This window comes from Vigna angularis, chromosome 2 (genome assembly GCF_016808095.1).
Source record: "Vigna angularis cultivar LongXiaoDou No.4 chromosome 2, ASM1680809v1, whole genome shotgun sequence".
In the NCBI taxonomy this organism is placed as follows: Eukaryota; Viridiplantae; Streptophyta; class Magnoliopsida; order Fabales; family Fabaceae; genus Vigna; species Vigna angularis.
Window position 1 is genome coordinate 38201200 of NC_068971.1, and position 23243 is coordinate 38224442.

The window sequence follows — 23243 nt, forward strand, 5'->3', positions numbered from 1 at the left end:
TTTCTCCAAAAATAATTATCGGTTGATTATACTTTTCAATGAAGAGTACTCCTTTGAAACCAATGACAAATAAAAAAGCGTTAACACCCAATTATTTTAAGGGAAATCAATTAAAAACAACATGAATATTTAATTCCATCAAATATAATCTTTTAACCACTTAATTCTATCTCTTTTAGCCGAAAAGATAGCCTATCCAACCAAACACACTTTATTTTGAATATGGTACGGTATAGATTCAGAACTAAAATAAATTCCAAGGTAAGGCACAAAAATATATTTTGTAAACATTTAACAAAGTATATTTTACACTACAAAAATGCACCAGTAAGCACTATAGTTCAACAAATATATTTGTATCACAAACCAAACGGTCAAAACTCTGCTCAAATGCAGCTGCTAATAATGAGAGGCTCTCCATCATCATCTTGCTCGGTATCAGATAACATCGTCCCCTTGTAATGCTGGTAACAAGAGCCCATGAAAGGAATTTTAGAGAATTGCATAACAATATTTTCGAATGAATTTTATGAATATTTATGAGAACTATAAGCTGTAAAATTTTGGAACTGTTCTCGAATAAAAAGGCTCCTCAAACAGCTGGTTCTGATAAGCAGAGAGGACCATTGTTGATATATGCCTTCAATCATATCATTCCCAAAACCCTTGTATGTTTTGTCTTGCCTGGAAATTCAGTATAGTATCAAGCCTTTACAAAACTACGTAAAATGACAATGCTGCAAAGAATGACAGCATTAAAAGCAGACTACACTACTAGGAGAAATCAGCAAAAGCATCCCAGATAATGTCTTCACGTAAAGTAACACGGTTAGGCATTCTTGTCAACACTCATCCAGTTGTTGTAAGGTTAGTTTCCCAATAAGAAAATGAGGAAAATAAAACAAAATAAATGTTCTTGATCCAAAAACAAAGAAAAGGAAAACGAGACCATACTTTTCCTATACTTTATGCCTGCTGGGGACCAGATGGCAATGCCTCATAACCATCATGGTGCTGCTTACTGTTATCTCTTTCAACTGGGATGCACTTGAGGATAGCAGCTATAGGAATGCTAACTGCTCCGATTAACACGCTCAGTACCCAGAATTGCCAGTTTAGAGGCACGGTGCTGGCAAACGTTCCAAGGAATTCAACTATCACCACTTGAAATGCCACAGTGGCGAAAATTATCGACAAAAATATCCAGCTGTCGAACATGCCTCTGAATACGTTTATCTTTTCAATATCTCTGCTGTTTATCTCATTGAACACCTGAACGTAGAGAGAAAGGAAAAACAACAAGCTAAATAAAGGCAAAACAATGTATCATGCCACTTCTTTTGACATGTATGAACTTTTCTTTTAGCATCGATGTTCGGAATTTCTCATGTTTGGAGTCTATAAAGTATAACCAACAATTCGGACATGATGCTTGCAGAGAGTACCTGGCAAAATACAAAGGTGTTGAATATCAGAGTGTTGAGAACTTCTGTTGCATCCGAACCACTAATTCCGAGGAGCCTCTCCCCGTCAAAATTTAGAATCGCAAGGATAATTAATTGGTATATGCTTTGTCCAATGATATTCCTCCACATAGGTTTGGTGATGAAGTTTGCTCCCCTTGCAACAGGAGGTCTTTCCAAAAGACCATCGTTAGGAGGTTCAGTAGCTAGGGCTAATGCACCAAGAGTGTCCATGATCAAGTTCACCCAAAGCAACTGAACAGCTGTGAGTGGAGCAGATCCTGAAAGAAGGAAGACTATCACCGATGTTTCGTGAAAAAGAAGAAACAGAATATCTAAATAAAAATAAATTTCATTAACAAACAAACCTGTGATACATGCAGAAAAGAAATTGATAACCAGAGCAACAACATTAACTGTCAATTGAAACTGCACAAATTTTTGGATGTTTATGTATACTGAACGTCCCCATTTGACAACATTCAGAATAGTCGTGAAGTTATCATCCAGGATAATGACATCAGCATTTTCTTTTGCAACCTGTAAATGTTATTAATTAACAAGGGCAAAAAGTGCTATTAGGAATCAATTGCAGCAAAGAGTCATCAATCTAGAAAGGGAAAAAGATACCTCCACGTATGGCATACAATTATACGGGAGGACAGATAAGACAGCAAAGGAAAAAAATAATATAAACTATGTAACAGGAATAGAAGTTAATAAAGTATAACTTAAAGATAATGGAGGACAATTGTACAAAACTAAGACTACGCTTAACTGCCACATAGTAAACAAGAGAGACAAACCTCAGTTCCTGCTATGCCCATTGCAAGTCCAATGTCTGCTTCACGAAGTGCTGGAGCATCATTAGTTCCATCACCAGTAACAGCAACAACATCACCAAACATACTCTTCAAATTGCTTACCAAGTTATACTTGTCGAGCGGTAAGGATCGTGCCATCACCTGTAACCATATCAAGTACAGAAGAAAAGTCAAGCATCTCAAGAGAGGATACAAATCACCAATCCTATCCCTTTCCCCTGTCCTCAAGAACTTAATCACAGAATTTGCGATGAGAGAAGAACCTGGATCCTAGGTATGGTATCCATCATTTCCTCGGAAGAAAGGTCACGAAACGTTGGACCTTCTATGGCTACACCACCCTCAGTAAGTATACCGAATTCTTTGGCTATAGCTTCTGCTGTATGTATGTTATCACCAGTAACCATGCGGATAGTTATTCCAGCAGCTTTACAAATTTGAACAGCTTCCTTAACTCCAGGGCGTACAGGATCCTTGATTCCTACTAATGCTATTAGAGTATAGCCACTATCAGGAATGTTGGCTTCCCCATGCATTTCGTTTATATCTTTGAAGGCCAAACAAAGAGTTCTCAAAGCTTCAGAAGCAAAATCATTTATAATACGAAAGACATTATTTGCATGCTCTTCGGGAAGATCAACTACTTCCCCATTGCAATCAATAATTTTGTTACACATCTTTAATATTATTTCTGATGCACCTTTGCAGAATGCTCGGACCCCTCCATCAGGAAGACCCACGAGCACAGACATTTTCTTTCGGACTGAATTGAAAGGCTCAACTTTGAGTATCTTGTACATTTTACGCTGCGCATAGGCATCAAAATCAGCACCTAAAAGGCAGCCAAATTCCAATAATGCCGATTCTGTTGGGGTCCCCAATATTGTGTTCTTTCCATCTTTATCCTTAACTACTTCAGCAGAAGTATTTTGAAATATAGCCTGTGAAAGGATGTTTTGAACTCCTTCAGGTGTACATGTTTTCAGTTCGTCTGCACTCTCGTTACCTGTTATCTGCATTGCTTTTGCGCATATCCATGTCTTAGTAACCACCATTCGGTTAGTGGTCAGTGTCCCTGTCTTATCTGTGCAAATGCAACTAGCTGAACCCATAGTCTCACAAGCAGAAAGATGTCTTACAAGTGCCTTGTCATTCATTAATTTTTTCATTGCAAAAGCAAGACTGAGTGTCACAGCCAGTGGCAATCCTTCAGGAACCGCAACAACTATTATGGTTACAGCAATAGCAAAGAAGTCTAGTAACTTCAGTGCATCAGCCGTAGACCAGTTGGCAAACTCACCATTTTGTGCTTTTTCAACCAGAAACCTTATGATCAATACCACAAATGTCAGAATGGCAAATGTCAAACCAATTTTACCAATGATAGTAGCAACTCCGTTTAACTTAACCTGCAACGGGGTCTCGTCCTCTCCTCCCTCGTTAATAGTTTCCATCAATTTTCCCCATTCAGTCCTCATGCCAACAGTTGTAACTAACATCTTCCCCTGACCATCCTGCACTTTGGTTCCTGAAAGAAGAAACGGTTTTTCTTCATTTACATTTACTGGTTCGCTCTCACCTGACAAACTCGATTCATCAATAAGCAAAAAGTATCCTGATATAAAAAGTCCATCTGCTGGAACTTGATCTCCAGTTGACAAATGAACAACATCACCAACTACTATATCATAAATTGAGATCTTCTGCCTTTTCCCATCCCTAGTGACCTGAACAAATATCTTTTTCTTCTCTTTGTCCAAATCCCTGAACTGCAGGTATTGCTTGTAATCACTGACAGCTGTAACTGTGACTACTAAGAATATACTGAGTATGATGCCCACACCATCATACGTTCCCCTTGGCCACCCTTCAGTGGCTATGCCTACACCTAAAGAATTACAATTGTCAAACTTTTCAACTTTGGTTATTAGAAAAACTGATGTGGAATATCTTTTCTAATTAATTTTTCATAACAATCGACATTGAATCTAGTTATAACATAGTTGCGTTCCCTTTTCTCTTTATCTTTCTTCTTTGTATCAATCTCTTGCATAATGTTTTCTCTGTCCTCTATTATAATGTGGTTGATGTGCTATTAGGATTAAAAATAAACCTATCAACGTGAATATTATCCAAAATCCTTCCTATTTTAATGGAGTACTTGCATATAGGATAGAAATATGCATATTGGTAATGCAACATTTTTTAAATTCAATGTGTGGATAAGTATATTTAAACATTCGTTCCATCTTCATACTCTTCTCAATACTCATCCAAATTAAAACTTTAAATTATTAAAATATTTATAATTTATTAAATAACCTAAAAATTATATATATTATTTCTCTTGTTCTTTAATTTTGTAATTTTTCTTTTTATTTTTTTCAATATACATTTTTTCTCTTCTATTTTAATAGTTTGGCTTATTTTACATACATAAAGTTCACTTAAGATATTTTTTCACATTACATTATTTTCAAATGGGTACATTATCAATTTCATTAAATCAAAATAATTTGCATGAACATTGACTATTTATAGTACTTATATGGACCTAACTTTTATACGCCTACGATTTATATGTCTGTCCCATTTTTAGGTTTCTTTTGATGATTAATTATCCTAATCTTTTATTATCTAAGTGATACTTCTTAAGGCAATATTGTCTGATGTGTCGTCTGATGTTTTGTCGTCCGATGTTGACATCTTTAGCCCCGATACAAGTATCGATTTTAATTAGTATCAGGCATGCATACTTTAGAAATATAAATTTGAAATGTGTATTCATTTTGTAATAGAAATAATACGTATATTTAAATACAAAAATACGTGCAAATATGAAGCTAATTAAGTGTCTAAAAAATATAATATTTTGAGAAACATTTTTTTATTATTGGTTAAGTTATTTTTCAAACCATCTTTTCCAGTCAACCCAACTTTAGGGTCAACTTTCATGAGCATTACAAAAGAAATATGTTTCATCATCAGCATTACAAAATAGGGTGAAATTATAAAAACAGTTTTAAAATATATAAATATATTTTAAAGATATAAAAAGTTTAATTTTTTCTAAAACATATGAACAAAGATAATTAAAACAAGTAAACAGTGGTGTAGAGTCTAGAAGCATGAATAAGAAAACCTTTGGTGTTTCTGCTTAGGTTCTTGCTACACACCATTTTGTCCAATACCAGCCACTTGTTTGGGTATATTGTCATCATAAGCATTTGTTACAACAACCATTATGGTCTTTTAGAATAGCCTGTTGAGGTGACAAGGTAGAAGAGTTCAAAATCCAGCTCATAATAAATAGTATAATACAGTGGTTGATCAAGAAACATAATATACTAATGCATATGCAGGTGGGAATGTGAACAACAATTTGAACTTTAATTCCCAGTATCCACACACACACACACACACACACACATATATATATATATATATATATATATATATCACAGACTACAATTAGTGGCATCTTTCTGCATAAACAAATTAACAACTATATTCCAACGACCTGCAAGTGGTAGGATTAAACAACATTGCTAATTAAGGTTCTTATAAAGGCGTTTAAGAGTAGATGCAAGTCATTTTTACCAACCGCTCTAAATAAAAATCTATTAATCATGTCAAATTCGTAAGATATTCATATGCCCTCCATTGTTTTAATTCCTGCAAAAGCTTGCTGTAAGAAAAAATATTTAATTTTGTTTTATATTGAGTCTAAAGCAATTTTGTTTTCCCGTTTTTTCCCTCTGTCTAAGTTTGGAAGATGTCATGTCGTCACGTGGAAGAAAAATAGTTAATACTTCATAGTCTTATTCCTCTTTCAATATTATATGCTAAAAGATAGTAGAAAGTGGCATTCGTTATTTAGTTGTTGTCGAATCCATTCATCAACACAGTTGACTTCGAAACACTGTTTTGCCTTCCCATCTCATCTCCACCGTTTGCATTTCAGACCACTATGGCGGAATCATTTCTCTTCAGCACAGCAGAGTCACTCATAGCAAAGCTTGCTTCTCGTGCTTTTCAAGAAGTTTCTCGAGTGGTGGATTTATACGACGATCTTCAAGACCTTACAAACACTCTCTCTTTAGTTAAGGCTGTGCTGTTAGATGCTCAGCAAAAACATGAACACAACAATGAGCTCCGCCAATGGCTCATTCAGCTCAAAACTGTCTTCTCAGCTGCCGAAGATGTTTTGGATGAATTTGAGTGTCAAACACTGCGAAAGAAAGTGGTCAAAGTTCATGGTAGCACCAAAGACAAGGTCAGTCACTTTTTCTCAACCTCTAATCCACTTATTTTTCGTTACAAAATGGCTCAACAAATTAAAGATATCAGCAGCATACTAGACAAGGTTGCAGCTGATAGGCATAAGTTTAGTCTTCAAATAATTGATGTTGATCAACGTGTTGTGCGTCGGAGAGATATGACATATTCCCGTGTGAGTGATTCAGATGTGGTAGGAAGGAAATACGATAAAGAAAAGATTACAGAGCATTTGATGCAGCAGAATCCTAAGAATGATGATACCAGTCTATCTGTTATCCCTATTGTGGGGATCGGAGGCTTGGGAAAGACTACACTTGCAAAGTTTGTTTTCAATGACAACAAGATCCAAGAGTGCTTCCCATTACAGATGTGGGTGTGTGTTTCTGATGACTTTGACCTTAAGCAACTTATTATCAAAATCATCCATTCTGCCAACGATGTAGCATCTGTTGATGCTTATCCTCCACAACCGAATTTGAACATGTTGGATCTGGAGCAACTACAAAATCAACTAAAAAACAAACTTTCCGGTCAAAAATTCTTACTCGTATTGGACGATGTATGGAACGAAGACCGTGTTAAATGGGTTGAGTTACGAAATTTAATCCAAGTAAGTGCTGCAGGAAGCAAAATCCTTGTGACCACACGAAGTCATTCAATTGCTTCCATGATGGGCACAGTTCCCTCTTGGACTATAGAAGGTCTTTCTGACGAAGATTCATTGTCTCTGTTTGTAAAATGGGCATTTAAAGAAGGAGAGAAACAAAAGCATCCTGACTTAGTAAATATTGGAAGAGAAATTGTGAAAAAATGCAAAGGAGTTCCATTGGCAGTGAGAACATTAGGGAGTTTACTATTCTCGAAATTTGAAGCCCGTGAATGGGAATATGTAAGAGACAATGAAATTTGGAATTTGCCTCAGAAAAAGGAGGACATTTTACATGCGCTTAAATTAAGTTACGATCTCATGCCGTCCTATTTGAGGCAACTGTTTGTATTGTTTTCCCTTTATCCAAAAGATTATGTATTCTATAATTTTGACATAACTTCGCTTTGGGGGGTACTTGGACTAATTGCACCACCAACATCGAATATGACACTTGAAGATGTGGGCAATCAGTATTTGCACGAACTTCTGTCAAGATCTTTTCTTCAGGATTTTCAAAACTTTGGCACCTTTTATAGTTTCAGAATACATGATTTGGTGCATGATCTCGCCCTATTTGTTGCGATGGACGAGTGTCTACATATTAATTCCAACATTCAAAATATTCCTGACAATATTCGACATCTGTCTTTTGCAGAAAATATTTTGCTTGGCAATTTAGTCACCAAAAAATCAGCAGTTGTGAGAACCGTAATGTTTCCAAATGGTGTAGCAGCTGCCAACTGTGAAGCTATACTAAAGACGTTTCTGGGAAAGTTCAAATGCTTGCGTGTTTTGGATTTAAGTCGTGCAACATTTGAGACTTTGCCTCGTAACATTTCCAAGTTGAAACATCTGAGATATCTGGACATTAGCAAAAATCCCAACATTAAGAGACTCCCGGACTCTATTTGCAAGCTCCAAAGTTTGCAAGTGTTGATGCTTGACGGATGCACGGAGCTGGAAGCATTGCCCAAAGGATTAAGAAAACTGATCAGTCTCCGAGATTTTTCGTTTTGCACAAAGCAAACTGTTTTTCCTGTGAATGAGATCGCCAAATTAAGGTCGCTTGAATTATTTACTGTTGAATCATGCCATAATGTGGAGTCCATGTTTGGAGGGGTGAATTTCCCTATTATTAGAACTTTGCATGTTTCAGACTGTCGGAGTCTAAAGTCTTTGGGGTTGGATGGTCAAAATTTTCCTCAATTAGAAGCATTGATTGTTGAAAAGTGCAACAATTTGGACTTGGAACTGTGGAATGGTCAGCATGAAGAAGAAAGGTCCAAGCTGAAGTTAAAACTTCTTAGCTTTTATGGTTTATCACAGCTGATGGCCTTGCCTAAATGGATTCAGGAAGCGGACAACTCCTTACAGTGCTTGTATGTTTCAAATTGCCACAATATTGAAACACTTCCAGATTGGTTAACAACTCTGACTGATCTAAAAACACTTACTATAATAGATTGTCCAAAGTTGGTATCTCTCCCCGATAACATAGATCACCTCTCCTCACTTCAAAATTTAAGGATTCAAGGTTGTGCTGACTTATTTGAAAAATATGAGCCCCATATGGGAGAGTTTTGGCCCAAAATATCACATATAGAAAACATATTGATTGACGAACCAGAAGCCTAACAAAAATTAGATGAAGAGCAAGACCTAGAGTGCAGCCCCTTATTTTCTTTTATTAAGGTGTTTTCCATAATATTCATTTCTTTTATGCCTTTTCATTTTGTCTCTTGGCTTAAGGCATTTCGATTTAGAAGACCTCCATGACTTGCTTGTGTAACAGTGTTACCTTTTTTTTTACACCTTTGTCTTGCCAATTATTAATATTGTTATTCAGAACTTCAGTATTTCATTTATATCTATTAATATAATAAAATATTTCGGTATGCTTAAACCAATATATACATTTATGGTAAAGTTTCTTTCAACTCGTGAATTTTTTTTCTTAAGATAATTAATAAAATAGTCCAAATGCGTGAGTTTAATGCACATATATTACATACTACAAATGTGCAATGTGATTTGAAGTCTTAACGAGGAAACTCACTCATCCTAGAAATAAAATTTAAAAAATCATTCAAAAACAAATTCGAGACAATCATGAGAGTCTAATTCTCCTGACTGGAGAGTCAGGCTCAAGTTTCTATACAACTACCAAAAATGTCTTTAGTAATCGATTACAAGGATCTTGTAATCGTCTATTAAGACCTAAGTTAGGCATCAATGCTCATGGTTTTGACTCACCTTTGATCAAACCATCTATCCAGGCTTTGGTCTCTATAATTGAATGAACTAAGATGTCTTTTGATGCACTAATTAACACTATCAATGATGAGGAAACTCACATCCAAGGAAAATAATTGAAAAAATTACTCAAAAACAAAGTCCAAACAAGGAGCTTAGTTCACGTGGTTGGGGAGCCACGTTCAACTTTATGTAAAACTACCCAAAACGCCTTTCGTAATCGATTACCAGGATCCTATAATTGATTACCAGAGTTGAACGTGACTCTCCAAAGTTGCCTCGACTTTGATTTTGAGTGATTTTTTCAGTTTTTGGTGGTGTTTAGTCCTTGAATGATTGAGTTTCCTAATCATTAGTGGTGTTTAGTGCATCAAAAGGCACCTTAGTTCATTCAATTTGGAGACCAAAGTCCAGATAGGTGGTTTGAACAAAGGTGGGTCAAAACCATGATCATTGATACCCAAGTTATGCTCTAAACACCACCAATGATTAAGAAACTCACTCATTCAAGAAAAAAATTGACAAAGTTACTTAAAAACAAAGTCCAAGCAACCCTGAGGAGCTTAATTCTTCTGGTTGGGGATTCACATTCAACTTTTTGTATAACTCTCCAAAATCATTTTGGTAATCGATTACAGGAGGCATTTTGGAGAGTTGTACAGAAAGTTGAATGTGAATCTCAAACCAAGAGAACTAGGCTTCCTAAGGTTGCCCGGACTTTGTTTTTTAGTGATTTTTTCAAATTTTTTTCCTCGGATGAGTGAGTTTTCTCATCATCAATGGTGTTTAGTGCATCAAAAGACACCTTAGTTCATTTAATTGTGAGGCCAAAGCCCAGATAACTGCTTTGAACAAAGCTAGGTCAAAATTATGAGCATTGGTGCCCAACTTAGGCCTTGGTAATTGATTACAGGGTCCTTGTAATCGATTACCTGAGGCATTTTGGGGATTTGTACAGGAACTTGAATGTGGCTCTCCAGGCAAGAGAACTGGGCTTCCCAAGGTTGTCTGGACTTTGTTTTATAATGATTTTTTCAATATTTTTTACTTGGATAAGTGAGTGAAAAACATCACCCTCAATTATAACTAAAACAATGAATCAAAGAAACTTTTTCTCATAACGATTTTCAATATCAATTATGGTTTAATTCAATTTACTCGTTACGTTATAATTCATTCATTCCTTATCGAAGAATTTAACATAATAGATAAGAAATCGAAAAACGTAATTCATTCAATAATAAAAGAAAATTACAATAATAAAAAAATACTTCATTTATTAATAAAAAACATTACAAAATAATAAAATTCGTTTATAAAAATTCTATTTATACTTTAAATTTTTATTATTAAAATAATTAAGTCTCATCACTTTAAATACTATCAATTCTAAAATACAAGGTTGTTATACTCAAACATCTTTAGCATCATAGGTTGAAATTATAAAAAATATATGTATATATTAATATATTTTAAAGATATAGAAAAGTTTAATTTTTGTTTTAAACATATGAACAAAATAATTAAAACAACTGAGGATATACAAACACTACCTTTGGTATTTCTACTTAGCTTCCTTCTACGCCATTTTGTCCAACCAGCCACTTGTTTGTGTTTCTTGTCAAAAGTATTAGTAAAAAAAATATGTTAGAACAACCATTATTGTATTTTAGAAAAGCCGGTGAGGTAGAAGAGTTTAAAATCCAGCTCATAATAAAAAGTATAATACCGTGGTTGATCAAGAAACATAATATACGTAAAGATTATATATATATATATATTATAAGTGGTAGGATTAAACACATTACTTAGACGGTTGAAAAGAAGGCTCGTGAAATAATATTGTTACCGAATAAAAATTAATTTTTATCAAATTCGATATATGCATGTGCAAACCATTGTTTGAACTCCTGCAAAATTTATATGTTCTTGTGCTGTAAGAAAAACTATTTAACTCTTGGTGTTTTGAAAATTGAAGAAATTGAAACCTAGTTTTCTTCTTAGTGTTATGTATTTCTTTGTTTTTTCTACTTTAAGACTTAACTTTCTTCTTGTTTTTTCACTTTGAGATGTAGCCCAATCTATCATTCTTTTTCTTTCTTCTTCGTTGTTTCTTCGTTTTGGTTGATTCATTGAAAGTCATCATTTCGCCCAACTCAACATTCGTCTCTTTTGCTTCGTCATTGTGTTTGCTTTATCAAAACTTACGATTTTGCCGCCCAACCTAGCATTTGTCATAACTGGTGTTTGTGTACTGTTTGAGTGCACTTTCTTTTCTTTCCTTGTTATTATGTGTTTGGCTTTGTTTCAGTGAAGTCAAACAACACATTTTCAAGTAAAAAACACAAGTCCATTTCGTTTATAATAAAAAGTTTTCATTTTTTGTTATGAGGGTGGTTTAGGAACGTGATTGGGATATATTTGGTCATTTCATTGTTATTTTCATTTTTCGTTTATTGACTTTATTGTTGATTTGTGTTTAATTGTTTTTTAATGAATAGGTTCTTTACAAGGCGTGATTGGTAACTATGAAAATACATAAAGTAAGGTAAATGATGATGTTTGGTTTGGAGAATAGTAATAAAATCAAAACTAACTGAAAGATAAGTGGGGAGCAATGAACAAACTAGTGAGTAGTTTTGTCGGACATTTTGTACAGCATTACCAAAATTTGATCCAACCAAGGTTTTAATAACAACTAGTGGGATGTACATCCTATCTACCACAAAGGCAGTGACATTTTTCATATATCAACACAAAGTGGTTAAATAGGCTCACTGTTTTATAAAAAAAAAAATTGTCAAACCATACATCACATTTAAGTGGAGAACAATGAATAAATAAGTCGGTGGTTGTGTTTGTGTTGGACTTTTTGTGCAGGTTTTCCAAAATTTAATCCAATCAAGATTATAACAACAACCATTTGGATGTATTTCATATCTACCATGAAGGTCGTTACATACATGAACACAAAGTGGTTGTACATGTTCACTATTTTGTAAAATAAACTACCAAACCAAACATAAGTTTAAGTGGAGAGTAATGAACAAAGAAGTGGATAGCTCTGTTGAAAATTTTTTTCAACTTTTTTTCTTATTTAATACAATTAAGGTTTTAACAACAATCATTTGGATATACTTCATATATATGTATCACGAAGGTCATGACAGTTACCATATATGAACACAAAGTGGTTGAATATGCTCATTGTTCTAAAAAAAATTGTTAAGCCAGACATAAAAAATAACTGGGAGCAATGAAAAAAATAAGTGGGTAGTTATGTTGACATTTTGCACACGTTTTCTTAAATTTAATCATTTCAATAGTTTAACAACAACCAACTTCATATATACCACAAAGGTAATCACGGTTGCCATATATGAATACAAAGTGGTTGAATACGCTGTTTTGCAACAAAATTGTCAAACCAAACATAAAAAAATAACTGAGGAGCAATGAACAAATAAGCAGCTAGTGTGTTGAACTTTTTTTTATAGGTTTTCTTAAATTTAATTCTTTCAAGGTTTTAATAACAATCATTTGAATGAACTTTGTATCTACCATACATGAGTCTTTATAGACGCCGGAGAAGTAGCCGAAGGAGTCCATACCATGGCTATGGCGACGCCGGAGACTCCCATTTTGAAGTCAACGACTAGGAGGAAGTTGAGGGAGAGGGCGGAGCAGTAGGTTAGGGGCAATGTGATGCTTTGGGTACGGAGGTAGATGCGGAGAGGGTGGAGGAGGGAGAGGAGGAAGAGGTCTGGGATGGAGAAGAGGATGAAGGTTTGTGCGGTGGAGGATATCTGGTGGTCCTAGGCGCACCATAAGAGTATGGACTTCATGTTCAGTCAGGTGAGAGAGATGGGGATGGAGGTGGAGAGGAGGAGGAGGACGGTTCTGTGGAGGGTCAAGCCCAACATTTTCCATTTTTCGCACTTTTTTTTATGTATCAACCAACCAAAAGATGGATCTGAAAATGCTGAAGCTATTTGTTTTTCAACAGCAGATGCAGAAATTTAGTCCTTAGAATAAATGTTAGCAGAATGTCAAACTTTGTTGTAACTTTTGGTTTTTGTTGGTTGTTATGGAACTACTTTTCTTGGTAGTTCCAGGTACTAACCAGTCAGCCCATAATGAACTTTTTGTGCAGAGTGAATTCAATTCAACCGCTTGAAATTTCTATCCTTAATTATTATCTACTCTGTGGTAGGTTGCAAGGATTTTCTTATTCATGTTCTTTTTTACCATATATGGACCCATTTGGTTGATGTTAGCATGTGCTCTATGATCCAGGGTGACCCTGTTACATAATTCTTCACAATTTTCCTTCTTTATTGCACTGAATAAAAACTGTATATGGTTTATTTTAGGTGCAGGAGGTCTTTCTTTTTGGCTTTTACACCTTGATTATGGTGCCTTCTGTGTTGGCAGTGATGAACATATTTTGGTTCTGGAAGATTGCAAAGGGCATGGTTAAAACTCTCACAAAAGCAAAACACAACAAGGGAGCATGACAATATACTCTTAACATAGTATCTTGACATGGCCAACAATTGTTTTATAGTACAGTTACAATCAACACTTTTGTTTTAACATGAAACCATCAGCATTTTCTATGTTATTATGTTTGGCAATTTTTTTATCTCATTTAATATTCTTTGTTTAATTATTTCTTTCTTTAAAAACATTCAATTTCACTTCTATAATAAATAAAATCATACCGTTTCGTAATAAATAATATTACAAAAATATTACAATTAAAATAAATTCATTTTATTAAAATTTTATACAATAATAAATTAATTTTAATAATTAATATTAATTTTTTATTTTTTATAAACTTTTTTACAATTAAATATAACATTAATAATTATCATTTATCTGTCATATTAATCAAATCCTACATTAATTCTCATAAACTTTACTTCTAAATTTACTTTTATTTATCTTCAAATTTACTCAAACAAATAATAATTAATTCAAATTTCCTCAAATTCATTCACTCGTTATTTCTCCATTCTTCTCCCTCGAGTAAACAAATAAAGAAACACACGAGAAAGATGTCAAAAAGAGGAGGAAAGAGAAAAAAAAATATAACCACGTCGAATTAAGGAGATAATACTTAATTGATATAATTTATATACTTTACCACAAAATAAAACATTTTTAGTAGCGGATACTAAAAAAAAACTCTTAATTACAAGGAACAAATAAACAATTAAGCCTAATAATATACATAAAAGCAAAAGTTGTTTCCTGACTTATTCATCTGAAACAATGATTCTATTTTCTTTCGACCTTAACTTCATAGAAGACCAATGTAAGACTCGTGGAAGTGAAACAACAACATCAGGACTAGCCAAACGAAAACGTTTAGCGGCCCAAAGTTACAAATTCCATTTAAACCATCATCAGTAAAAGGGCAAATGAAGAGAGAGAGAAAGGATAAATCGTGAAAGAGGGATAAGACAAAGAGGTGCGAAAGACGACGGAACACAAAAACGGTGGTGGAACAACAGTGGAGTGGAGGTGACGATGAAGGTCACAAAGGTGAGAAAGAAAGAAAAATGAGGAGAAAAGAGATGAGAAATGACGAAATGGAAAGAGAGAAGAGGTGGATGGAAATTAATTTGAAAGAAACAACGAAACACTTCTTTCTTCCGAAATTGTCCCCTAGGTGATATTTATTTTCTTAAAACTTATTTCAAATGCACCAATGAAACGCTGTTGCTAAAATGTTATCACCAATTGATTGGTTGTTAAAGAAGCATTTTCAGATTTTGCCTCCGTCGAAGGTCTTGTTCTTTTGAGGGGATATGACGGAGTGGATTTGAAGGGATTTGAGAGGATTTGAAGATAAATTTTTTTGTCGTTTATTTGAGTGAATTTGGAAATAAATTTTTTTAATTTGTCATGTCAATACAATTCTATACTAATTCTCACAAATTTTATTTCCAAATTCACTCTCATTTACCTCCAAATTTACTCAAATAAACGACAAAACAATTTATCTTCAAATCCTCTCAAATTCACTCCCTCAAATCCACTCAAAAGAACAGAGCCTAAGTGTGGAAGACAACAGAAACAGGTGGACCCCCTCCCTATTTATAGCCTCTAAAAGCAGTTTCGAGGATAGATCACCACCCTTTGTGGTTAATAGATCCAACGATGGAGAATAAATGACTTTTCGCGTCCAACGGTGGTACGGACAGTAAGATCTTAGCCCTTCATTTTGAAAGAATCTAATGGTAGAGAGACGCGACTTTCTGACTTTCAGCATGAGGGTCAGGTGTCGGTTCATCAACAGTCATGTTGATTTGACGTTGATCCCAGAACCATGAAACCCCTTCGCGTAAAATATCCGCTTGGGGCTTGGGGGACTTATGTAGGATACGTCGGTGTGATAGTTTCTAGAGGAAATAAGATCGGACGCTCGGCTAAGGTGAAGGTGCCCAGGAAGACGTGGGACGGTCGGCTGAGATGGAGGGGCTTAGGGAGATGTGGTCGGGTGATTATTGTTAGACGTTAGAGATCAATTAATGTTATCAGAAACGGAACGTATGGCTTTAATGACCAAATAATGACCAATAAGAGAAAATATATGGCATTGATATAGTATTAATTAGCGGTTAATGGTCGTTATGATGACTTAGGACTATAAGTAAAAGATTTAAGTCCAGGTAAAGACACCTTTTTCTTGAATAATTTTACCTTGGTCTCCTGGAAAATTATTCTGACTTGAGCGTCGGAGTGTTTCTTACAGGAGTAGCGTGAAAGGAGCCTCAAGAAGTAGAAGATCAGATCAGCAAAGCCAGGAAGCAAGAAGAACCGCAATCTCGGACCCAATATACAGAAACAATATGTAATTTTGATTCTCGTTTCTTCTCTTCATGTGGTCTTCTTTATATGGACAACTTCGAAAAAGATTTGTTACTCAGAAATATTGACTTTGATATAGGTGTTATAGCCTTTATACTAGGTCAGATGCTACTTTGCTTTTGCAAAGTCAATTGTGTTGCTTGTACGGATTGGCCAGACATAAAGCATTGAAGAAACATTCCTATAATGTCTTCATATCTCTTAACCTTCAACACATAACTTTTGAATAAAACATTTGTCTTTTATGTATCTGCATAGATAAAAAGAAACAACACATCAGACAAAAGAGTATTATTTGTACATTTGGATTTAAAACATTAGACGTTCATTATAGCCTTTAGCAAGGTCTATGTACTATAGCGTTTATGCTAGTCTATTTATCAAATGGTTGCATTTAGAGTAATCTATTGCATTCATGTTAGACTCTTCTCTTTAACGTTTAGGATAAACATCACATTTAAGATATTGTTTAACATATACGTTGCACTTAGTGTGTTATTCTATACGATCATTTTTATAAACATTATTTTGTTAACACTAGTGCAGAAATCACATTTTATCATATTATGACGTAGTTGCTGGGGACATAATTCTGGGTGATATAATAAGTATACATATATTATGACGTAGCCGAAATTTACGTCATAATAGCTTGAACATATTATGACGTAGATCAATCATAATATACGTAGTTTATTATGATAAATTTTTATTTGTCCATCATAATATAACGAAACATATTATGATGTAGATGTATTTATATGTTATAATATGTGATTTCTAGTACAAGGTTTGTATTAAGAACTTCTGTAATTCCTATGGAGAATGAATAACTCCCAACACTCTGCAGATAAATAAAATATAAAAACAAAATTCTAACAGATGACACCATAATAAATAAAAACAAAATCTTATTCGATTCAGGTCAGCCTGTTATGAAGAAAAAAGATTCTTCAAATTTTCAACAATTATAAGAAAAATACATACAAAGTTTCAATAAAAATATTGGATGATAAACAATGTGATTTGAAATTATTAGAAATGAACTGAAACTAGCTCAATTCAAGAAGCTAACTTAAGCGAACCGGAAATCCCAAATAAATACATGGTCAGGTTTGGTGTTAGAGTTATTAAAAGTCATCCATGAGTCTTTAACAAATTAAGATTTTGGGTAAATGGTCCCCATAGAGGAAGGAAAGACAAGCATACACCAATAAATGAAATTAATACAGTTGCAAAATAGAAGTGAAAAGAAAATGACTAAAACGAAACCAAAAAGCAAGATAAGAATAAAAGTTGAAGAAGAAAAAAAAAATAGTTACAGTACCAACCTCCCGAAAATTCCACAATTGATTATGCAAGCAGGTCCAAAAGGGCTTTGTTGCATTCAACATTAAGCAGACAGATTGTATTATTAGTTTATTTGACAGAAGAAGAAAATTCAGCTCAGAAGGCAAAGGTGATAGGTAAAGGTCCAAGGATATTGCTCAACAAATACACAACAATAGGATTTAATCCCAGAGCATGGAAGGAATCTGCCAATCCCAAAACTGAAATGACAGAACAGTCACTATTTTAATTATATTATAAATGAAATAAAATTTTATATTCTTTCAGCTGATTACTACATATTTCATTTCAACTAAAACAACTTATGGTAAATGAACATTAAAGATAACAAAACTAAACCGAAAATCAACATATTTTGCAGCTAGTTGAGTATAAATATTGCAATATCAGTGAAATTAAAATGGCACAATCAAATTGCTCAAAAATCAGACAAACTAGCAAAGTCATATTTCAATGGTCGAGAACGCGAGAGATGCGGAATGCGAAACAAAGGACAAATGGTGAAAGGGAGAGAGGGGATAAGAAGAGGTGAGAAGCGGTGGTTGGAAATTAATTTGGAAGAAACTGCGAAACCCTTCTTTCTTCCGAAATTGTCCTCTACGTCATATTTCAAATTTTTTAAATTTATTTGAAATGCACCAATGAAACGCTGTTGTTAAAATGTTATCACCAATTGGTTGGTTGTTAAAGAAGCCTTATCGTATTTTGCCTGTCTAACTGTGGAAGACGTCGTGTCGTTTCGTGGAAGAAAAATATTTAATACTTCGTAGTCTTCTTCCTCTTTCAATATGCTAAAAGATAGTAGCAATGGCATTGGTTATTTAGCTGTTGTCGAATCATTCATCAACACAGTTGACTTCGAAACTCTGTTTTGCCTTCCCATCTCATCTCCGCAGTTTGCATTTCAGACAACTATGGCCGAATCATTTCTCTTCAGCATTGCAGAGTCACTCATAGCAAAGCTTGCTTCTCGTACTTTTCAAGAAGCTTCTCGATTGGTCGATTTATACGACGATCTTCAAGACCTTACCAACACTCTCTCTTTAGTCAAGGACGTTTTGTTAGATGCTCAGCAAAAGCAGGAACACAACCATGAGCTCCGTCGATGGCTCTCTCAACTCAAAACTGTCTTCTCCGATGCCGAAGATGTTTTGGATGAATTTGAGTGTCAAACACTACGAAATAAAGTCGTCAAAGCTCATGGTAGCACCAAAGACAAGGTCAGTCACTTCTTCTCAAGTTCTAATCCACTTGTTTTTCGTTACAAAATGGCTCAACAAATTAAAGATATCAACAACAGACTAGACAAGGTTGCAGCTAATAAGCATAAGTTTATTCTTCAAACGAGTGATGTTGACACACGTGTTGTTCATCGGAGAGATATGACACACTCTCGTGTGAGTGATTCAGATGTGATAGGAAGGAAACACGATAAAGAAAAGATCATAGAGCTTCTGATGCAACAGAATCCTGATGATGATGATACAAGTCTCTCTGTTATCCCCATTGTGGGGATTGGAGGCTTGGGAAAAACTACACTTGCAAAGTTTGTGTTCAATGATAAGAAGATCCAGGAGTGCTTTCCATTGAAGATGTGTGTGTGTTTCTGATGACTTTGACATTAAACAACTGATTATCAAAATCATCAATTCCGTGAATGATTCAGAATCTGATCATGCTCCTATTCACCAAATGAATTTGAACATGTTAGATCTGGAACAACTGCAAAATCAACTCAAAAACAAACTTTCCGGTCAAAAGTTCTTACTCGTATTGGACGACGTATGGAACGAAGACCGTGTTAAATGGAATGAGTTGAGGAATTTAATCCAAGTAAGTGCAGCAGGAAGTAAAATCCTTGTGACTACACGAAGTCATTCAATTGCTTCCATGATGGGCACAATTCCCTCTCATATTTTAGAAGGTCTTTCTGAGGAGGATTCAATATCTGTGTTAGTCAAATGGGCATTTAAAGAAGGAGAAGAGGAAAAATATCCTCACTTAGTAAATATTGGGAGAGAAATTGTGAAAAAATGCGGAGGGGTTCCTTTGGCAGTGAGAACATTAGGCAGTTTACTATTCTCAAAATTTGAGGCCAATGAATGGGAATATGTGAGTCAAAATGAAATCTGGAATTTGCCTCAGAAAAAGGATGACATTTTACCTGTCCTTAAATTGAGTTATGATCTCATGCCCTCCTATTTGAGGCAATGTTTTGCATTATTTTCCCTTTACCCAAAAGATTATCAATATCATAGTTATGAAATGATTTTGCTTTGGGGGGCACTTGGACTCATCGCATTGCCAAAAACGGATAGAACACGTGAAGATGTAGCCAATCAATATTTGCATGAACTTCTGTCAAGATCCTTTCTTCAAGATTTTCAAAACTTGGGCACTGCGTATACATTCAGAATACATGATTTGGTGCATGATCTCGCCCTATTTGTTGCGATGGACGAGTGTCTACATATCAATTCCAACATTCAAAATATTCCTGATTATATTCGGCATTTGTCTTTTGCCTAAAGTGGTTTGTTTAGCAATTTAGTCACACAAAAATCAGCAGCTGTGAGAACCGTCCTGTTTCAAAATGAGGTAGCAGGTGCCAACGGTAAAGCTATACTAAAGACGTGTCTGGAAAAGTTCAAATGCTTACGTGCAACATTTGAGACTTTGCCTCGTAAAATTGGCAAGTTTAAACATCTGAGATATCTGGACATTAGCGACAATCCCAACATTAAGAGACTCCCCGACTCTATTTGCAAGCTCCAAAGTTTGCAAGTGTTGAACCTTGGAGGATGCGTGGAGCTGGAAGCATTGCCCAAAGGATTAAGAAAACTTATCAGTCTCCATTGTTTTGAGTTTTCCACAAAGCAAACTGTTTTGTCTATGAATGAAATCGCCAACTTGGGGTCGCTTGAATTATTGACTGTTGGATCATGCCATAATGTGGAATCCACATTTGGAGGGATGAAATTTCCTACTCTTAAAACATTGAACGTTTATGACTGTCAGAGTCTTAAGTCTCTGCTGCTGGAGGGTAAAAATTTTCCTCAATTAGAAACATTGTATGTTAAAGGGTGCAGTAATTTGGATTTGGAACTGTGGAAGGGAGATCATGAAGAACAAAGCCCCAAGCTGAAGTTAAAATTTGTTCTATTTTCAACTTTATCACAACTGGTGACCTTACCTAAATGGTTTGAGGAAGTTGCCAACTCCTTACAGTGTTTGATTGTTGTGGATTGCCACAATTTTGAATCATTTCCAGACTGGCTGCCAGTTCTGACTGATATGAAAACTCTTGCTATAAAAAATTGTCCAAAGTTGGTAGCGCTCCCGGATAACATTCATCTCTTCACCACCCTTGAATATTTGGCGATTGTAGATTGTGCAGCTGACTTACATAAAAAGTATGAGCCGCATGTTGGAGAGTTTTGGCCCAAAATATCACACATATCAATATTGACATGGATGAACCAGAAGATTTAGATGAAGAGTTTTGGCCCAAAATATCACACATCAACAATGTTTTCATGGATGAACCAGAAGATATAGTTGAAGAGTAAGACTTTGTCGGAAGTACCTTGTTTTCTTATTATTTATTCTTTTATTAAGATATAGTTGAAGAGTAAGACTTTGTCAGAAGATATAGTCACAATATACGTTATGATAAATTTTCATTTGTCCCTTATAATATGGCAAAACATATTATGACGTAGATGTATTTATATGTTAAAATATGTGATGTATTATGACATAAATATTGTTACCAATCATAATATGTTGAATGTATTATGACATATATGATTTAGTATGTCATAATATATGTTTTTTATAAAAAAAATTAATTATTACAATTGACATCCAATGAAATTATAATCACGTATTATTCTCTCATCCAATCAATTTATAATCAATATAGCCTCAAATAAACAAATTCAATTGAAGTAACAAAATAGAATTCATTTTAAACATTAAATTGTCTAATAATATTTAATACATCATTTATACATAAAACTATATATTAAATTAACGTACATACACTACTGAATTGTAATCAAGTTTCTACTAACACTTAAAATAAAATAAAAATCTAAGTTTTTTTCTAATGTCTTGCGTGTCTGCAACTTTCATGAAAGATAAATCATTAAAGATCTACAAATAAAATAATAATACCTTTGATAAACATTTATGAAGAACGTTTTTGAAATCATATATAGACCAAATAAATTATAATACCTTTGATAAACATACTCTACATCATTCGCGCTTAATTCTAGTAAAGGTTTGTATTAAGAACCTCTGTCATTCCTATGGAGAATGAATAACTCCCAACACTCTGCAGATAAATAAAATATAAAAAAATTATAATACCTTTGATAAACATACTCTATTGTTTTCAGTTTTCCACAAAGCAAACCATTTTGCCTATGAATGAGATCGCCAACTTGGGGTGGCTTGAAGTCTTGACTATTGGATCATGCCATAATGTGGAATCCATCGGAGGGATGAAATTTCCTACTCTTAAAACTTTGTTCGTTCAAGACTGTCAGAGTCTTAAGTCTCTGCTGCTCGACGGTAAAAATTTTCCTCAATTAGAAACATTAGTTGTTGAAGAGTGCAATAATTTGGATTTGGAACTGAAGAAGGGAGATCATGAAGAACAAAGCCCCAAGCTGAAGTTAAAATTTGTTGGATTTTCAACTTTATCACAACTGGTGACCTTACCTAAATGGTTTCAAGAAGCTGTCAACTCCTTACAGTGTTTGGTTGTTATAAATTGTCACAATTTTGAATCATTTCCAGATTGGTTGCCAGTTTTGACTGATATGAAAACTCTTCAAATAATAAATTGTCCAAAGTTGGTAGCGCTCCCGGATAACATTCATCTCTTCACGGCCCTTGAAAATTTGACGATTGGAGGTTATGCAGCTGACTTATATAAAAAGTATGAGCAACATGTTGGAGAGTTTTGGCCCAAAATATCACACATCAAAAAAAATTTCTTTGATGAAGCAGAAGATTTAGATGAAGAGTAAGACTTTGTCCAAAGTCCCTTGTTTTCTTTATTTATCATTTTATGGTTTTTCATTTTGTCTTTGTGAAAATTAATTCCAACTTTTAGTTAAGACATCTCAATTTAGAAGACTTCCATTAACACCTTTATAAGGTCGTTGTGTAACAGTGCTACTTTTTTATATTGCCATTTTTTTTTGTTAATTTATATACAACTTAAGTATTTCATTTATATTTAGAAGAATATTGCTTTAATTTAAAAAAAAATATTTAGAAGAATATCTCTGTAATTTAGAAAAAAATCCACACAGTTCCTTTGCATCTTTTACTTTTTATGATTTATTGGTTAATACTATTTCAATATTATAATGATATTGGGTGTCTTTAGGGCTGTGAAAACGTGCCATCCGACCCAATTCGACCCGGCCCACCCAATTCGACCCGGCCCACCATGGGTTGATCACTTAGTAAGCGAACTCAACCCAGTTCATTTATTAGCGAGTCAGAAAAATTCGAATTTGG

General features: G+C 34.4%; 3 protein-coding genes and 1 pseudogene across 4 annotated transcripts; 3 read left to right on the plus strand and 1 right to left on the minus strand.

The window, feature by feature from the left end:
- Positions 1 to 279: 279 nt before the first annotated feature.
- LOC108330255 (calcium-transporting ATPase 4, plasma membrane-type) lies at positions 280 to 4177 on the minus strand. Of its 2 annotated transcripts, XM_052873612.1 has the most exons (6): positions 2551 to 4059; positions 2270 to 2428; positions 1832 to 2003; positions 1446 to 1744; positions 955 to 1272; positions 280 to 684 (listed from the first exon to the last, which is right to left on the minus strand). In XM_052873612.1, exons 1-5 carry the CDS (start codon positions 3784 to 3786, stop codon positions 967 to 969), a joined length of 2172 nt encoding a protein of 723 aa, XP_052729572.1. In that variant the 5' UTR covers positions 3787 to 4059; the 3' UTR covers positions 280 to 684; positions 955 to 966. The 2 variants fall into 2 exon arrangements, with proteins under 2 accessions (XP_052729572.1, XP_017420241.2); XM_017564752.2 differs by having other exon boundaries at positions 280 to 1272; positions 2551 to 4177.
- Positions 4178 to 6180: 2003 nt separating this feature from the next.
- LOC108330257 (putative disease resistance protein RGA4) lies at positions 6181 to 9112 on the plus strand. Its single transcript, XM_017564753.2, has one exon. The coding sequence runs from the start codon at positions 6258 to 6260 to the stop codon at positions 8850 to 8852; it is 2595 nt and encodes an 864-aa protein (XP_017420242.2). The 5' UTR covers positions 6181 to 6257; the 3' UTR covers positions 8853 to 9112.
- A 9285-nt stretch (positions 9113 to 18397) lies between these two features.
- Positions 18398 to 21399, plus strand: LOC108330032 (putative disease resistance protein RGA1; annotated as a pseudogene).
- Positions 21400 to 22135: 736 nt separating this feature from the next.
- LOC108330258 (putative disease resistance protein At3g14460) lies at positions 22136 to 22744 on the plus strand. The gene has a single exon (XM_017564754.1). The coding sequence runs from the start codon at positions 22136 to 22138 to the stop codon at positions 22742 to 22744; it is 609 nt and encodes a 202-aa protein (XP_017420243.1).
- The last annotated feature ends 499 nt before the right edge of the window (positions 22745 to 23243 follow it).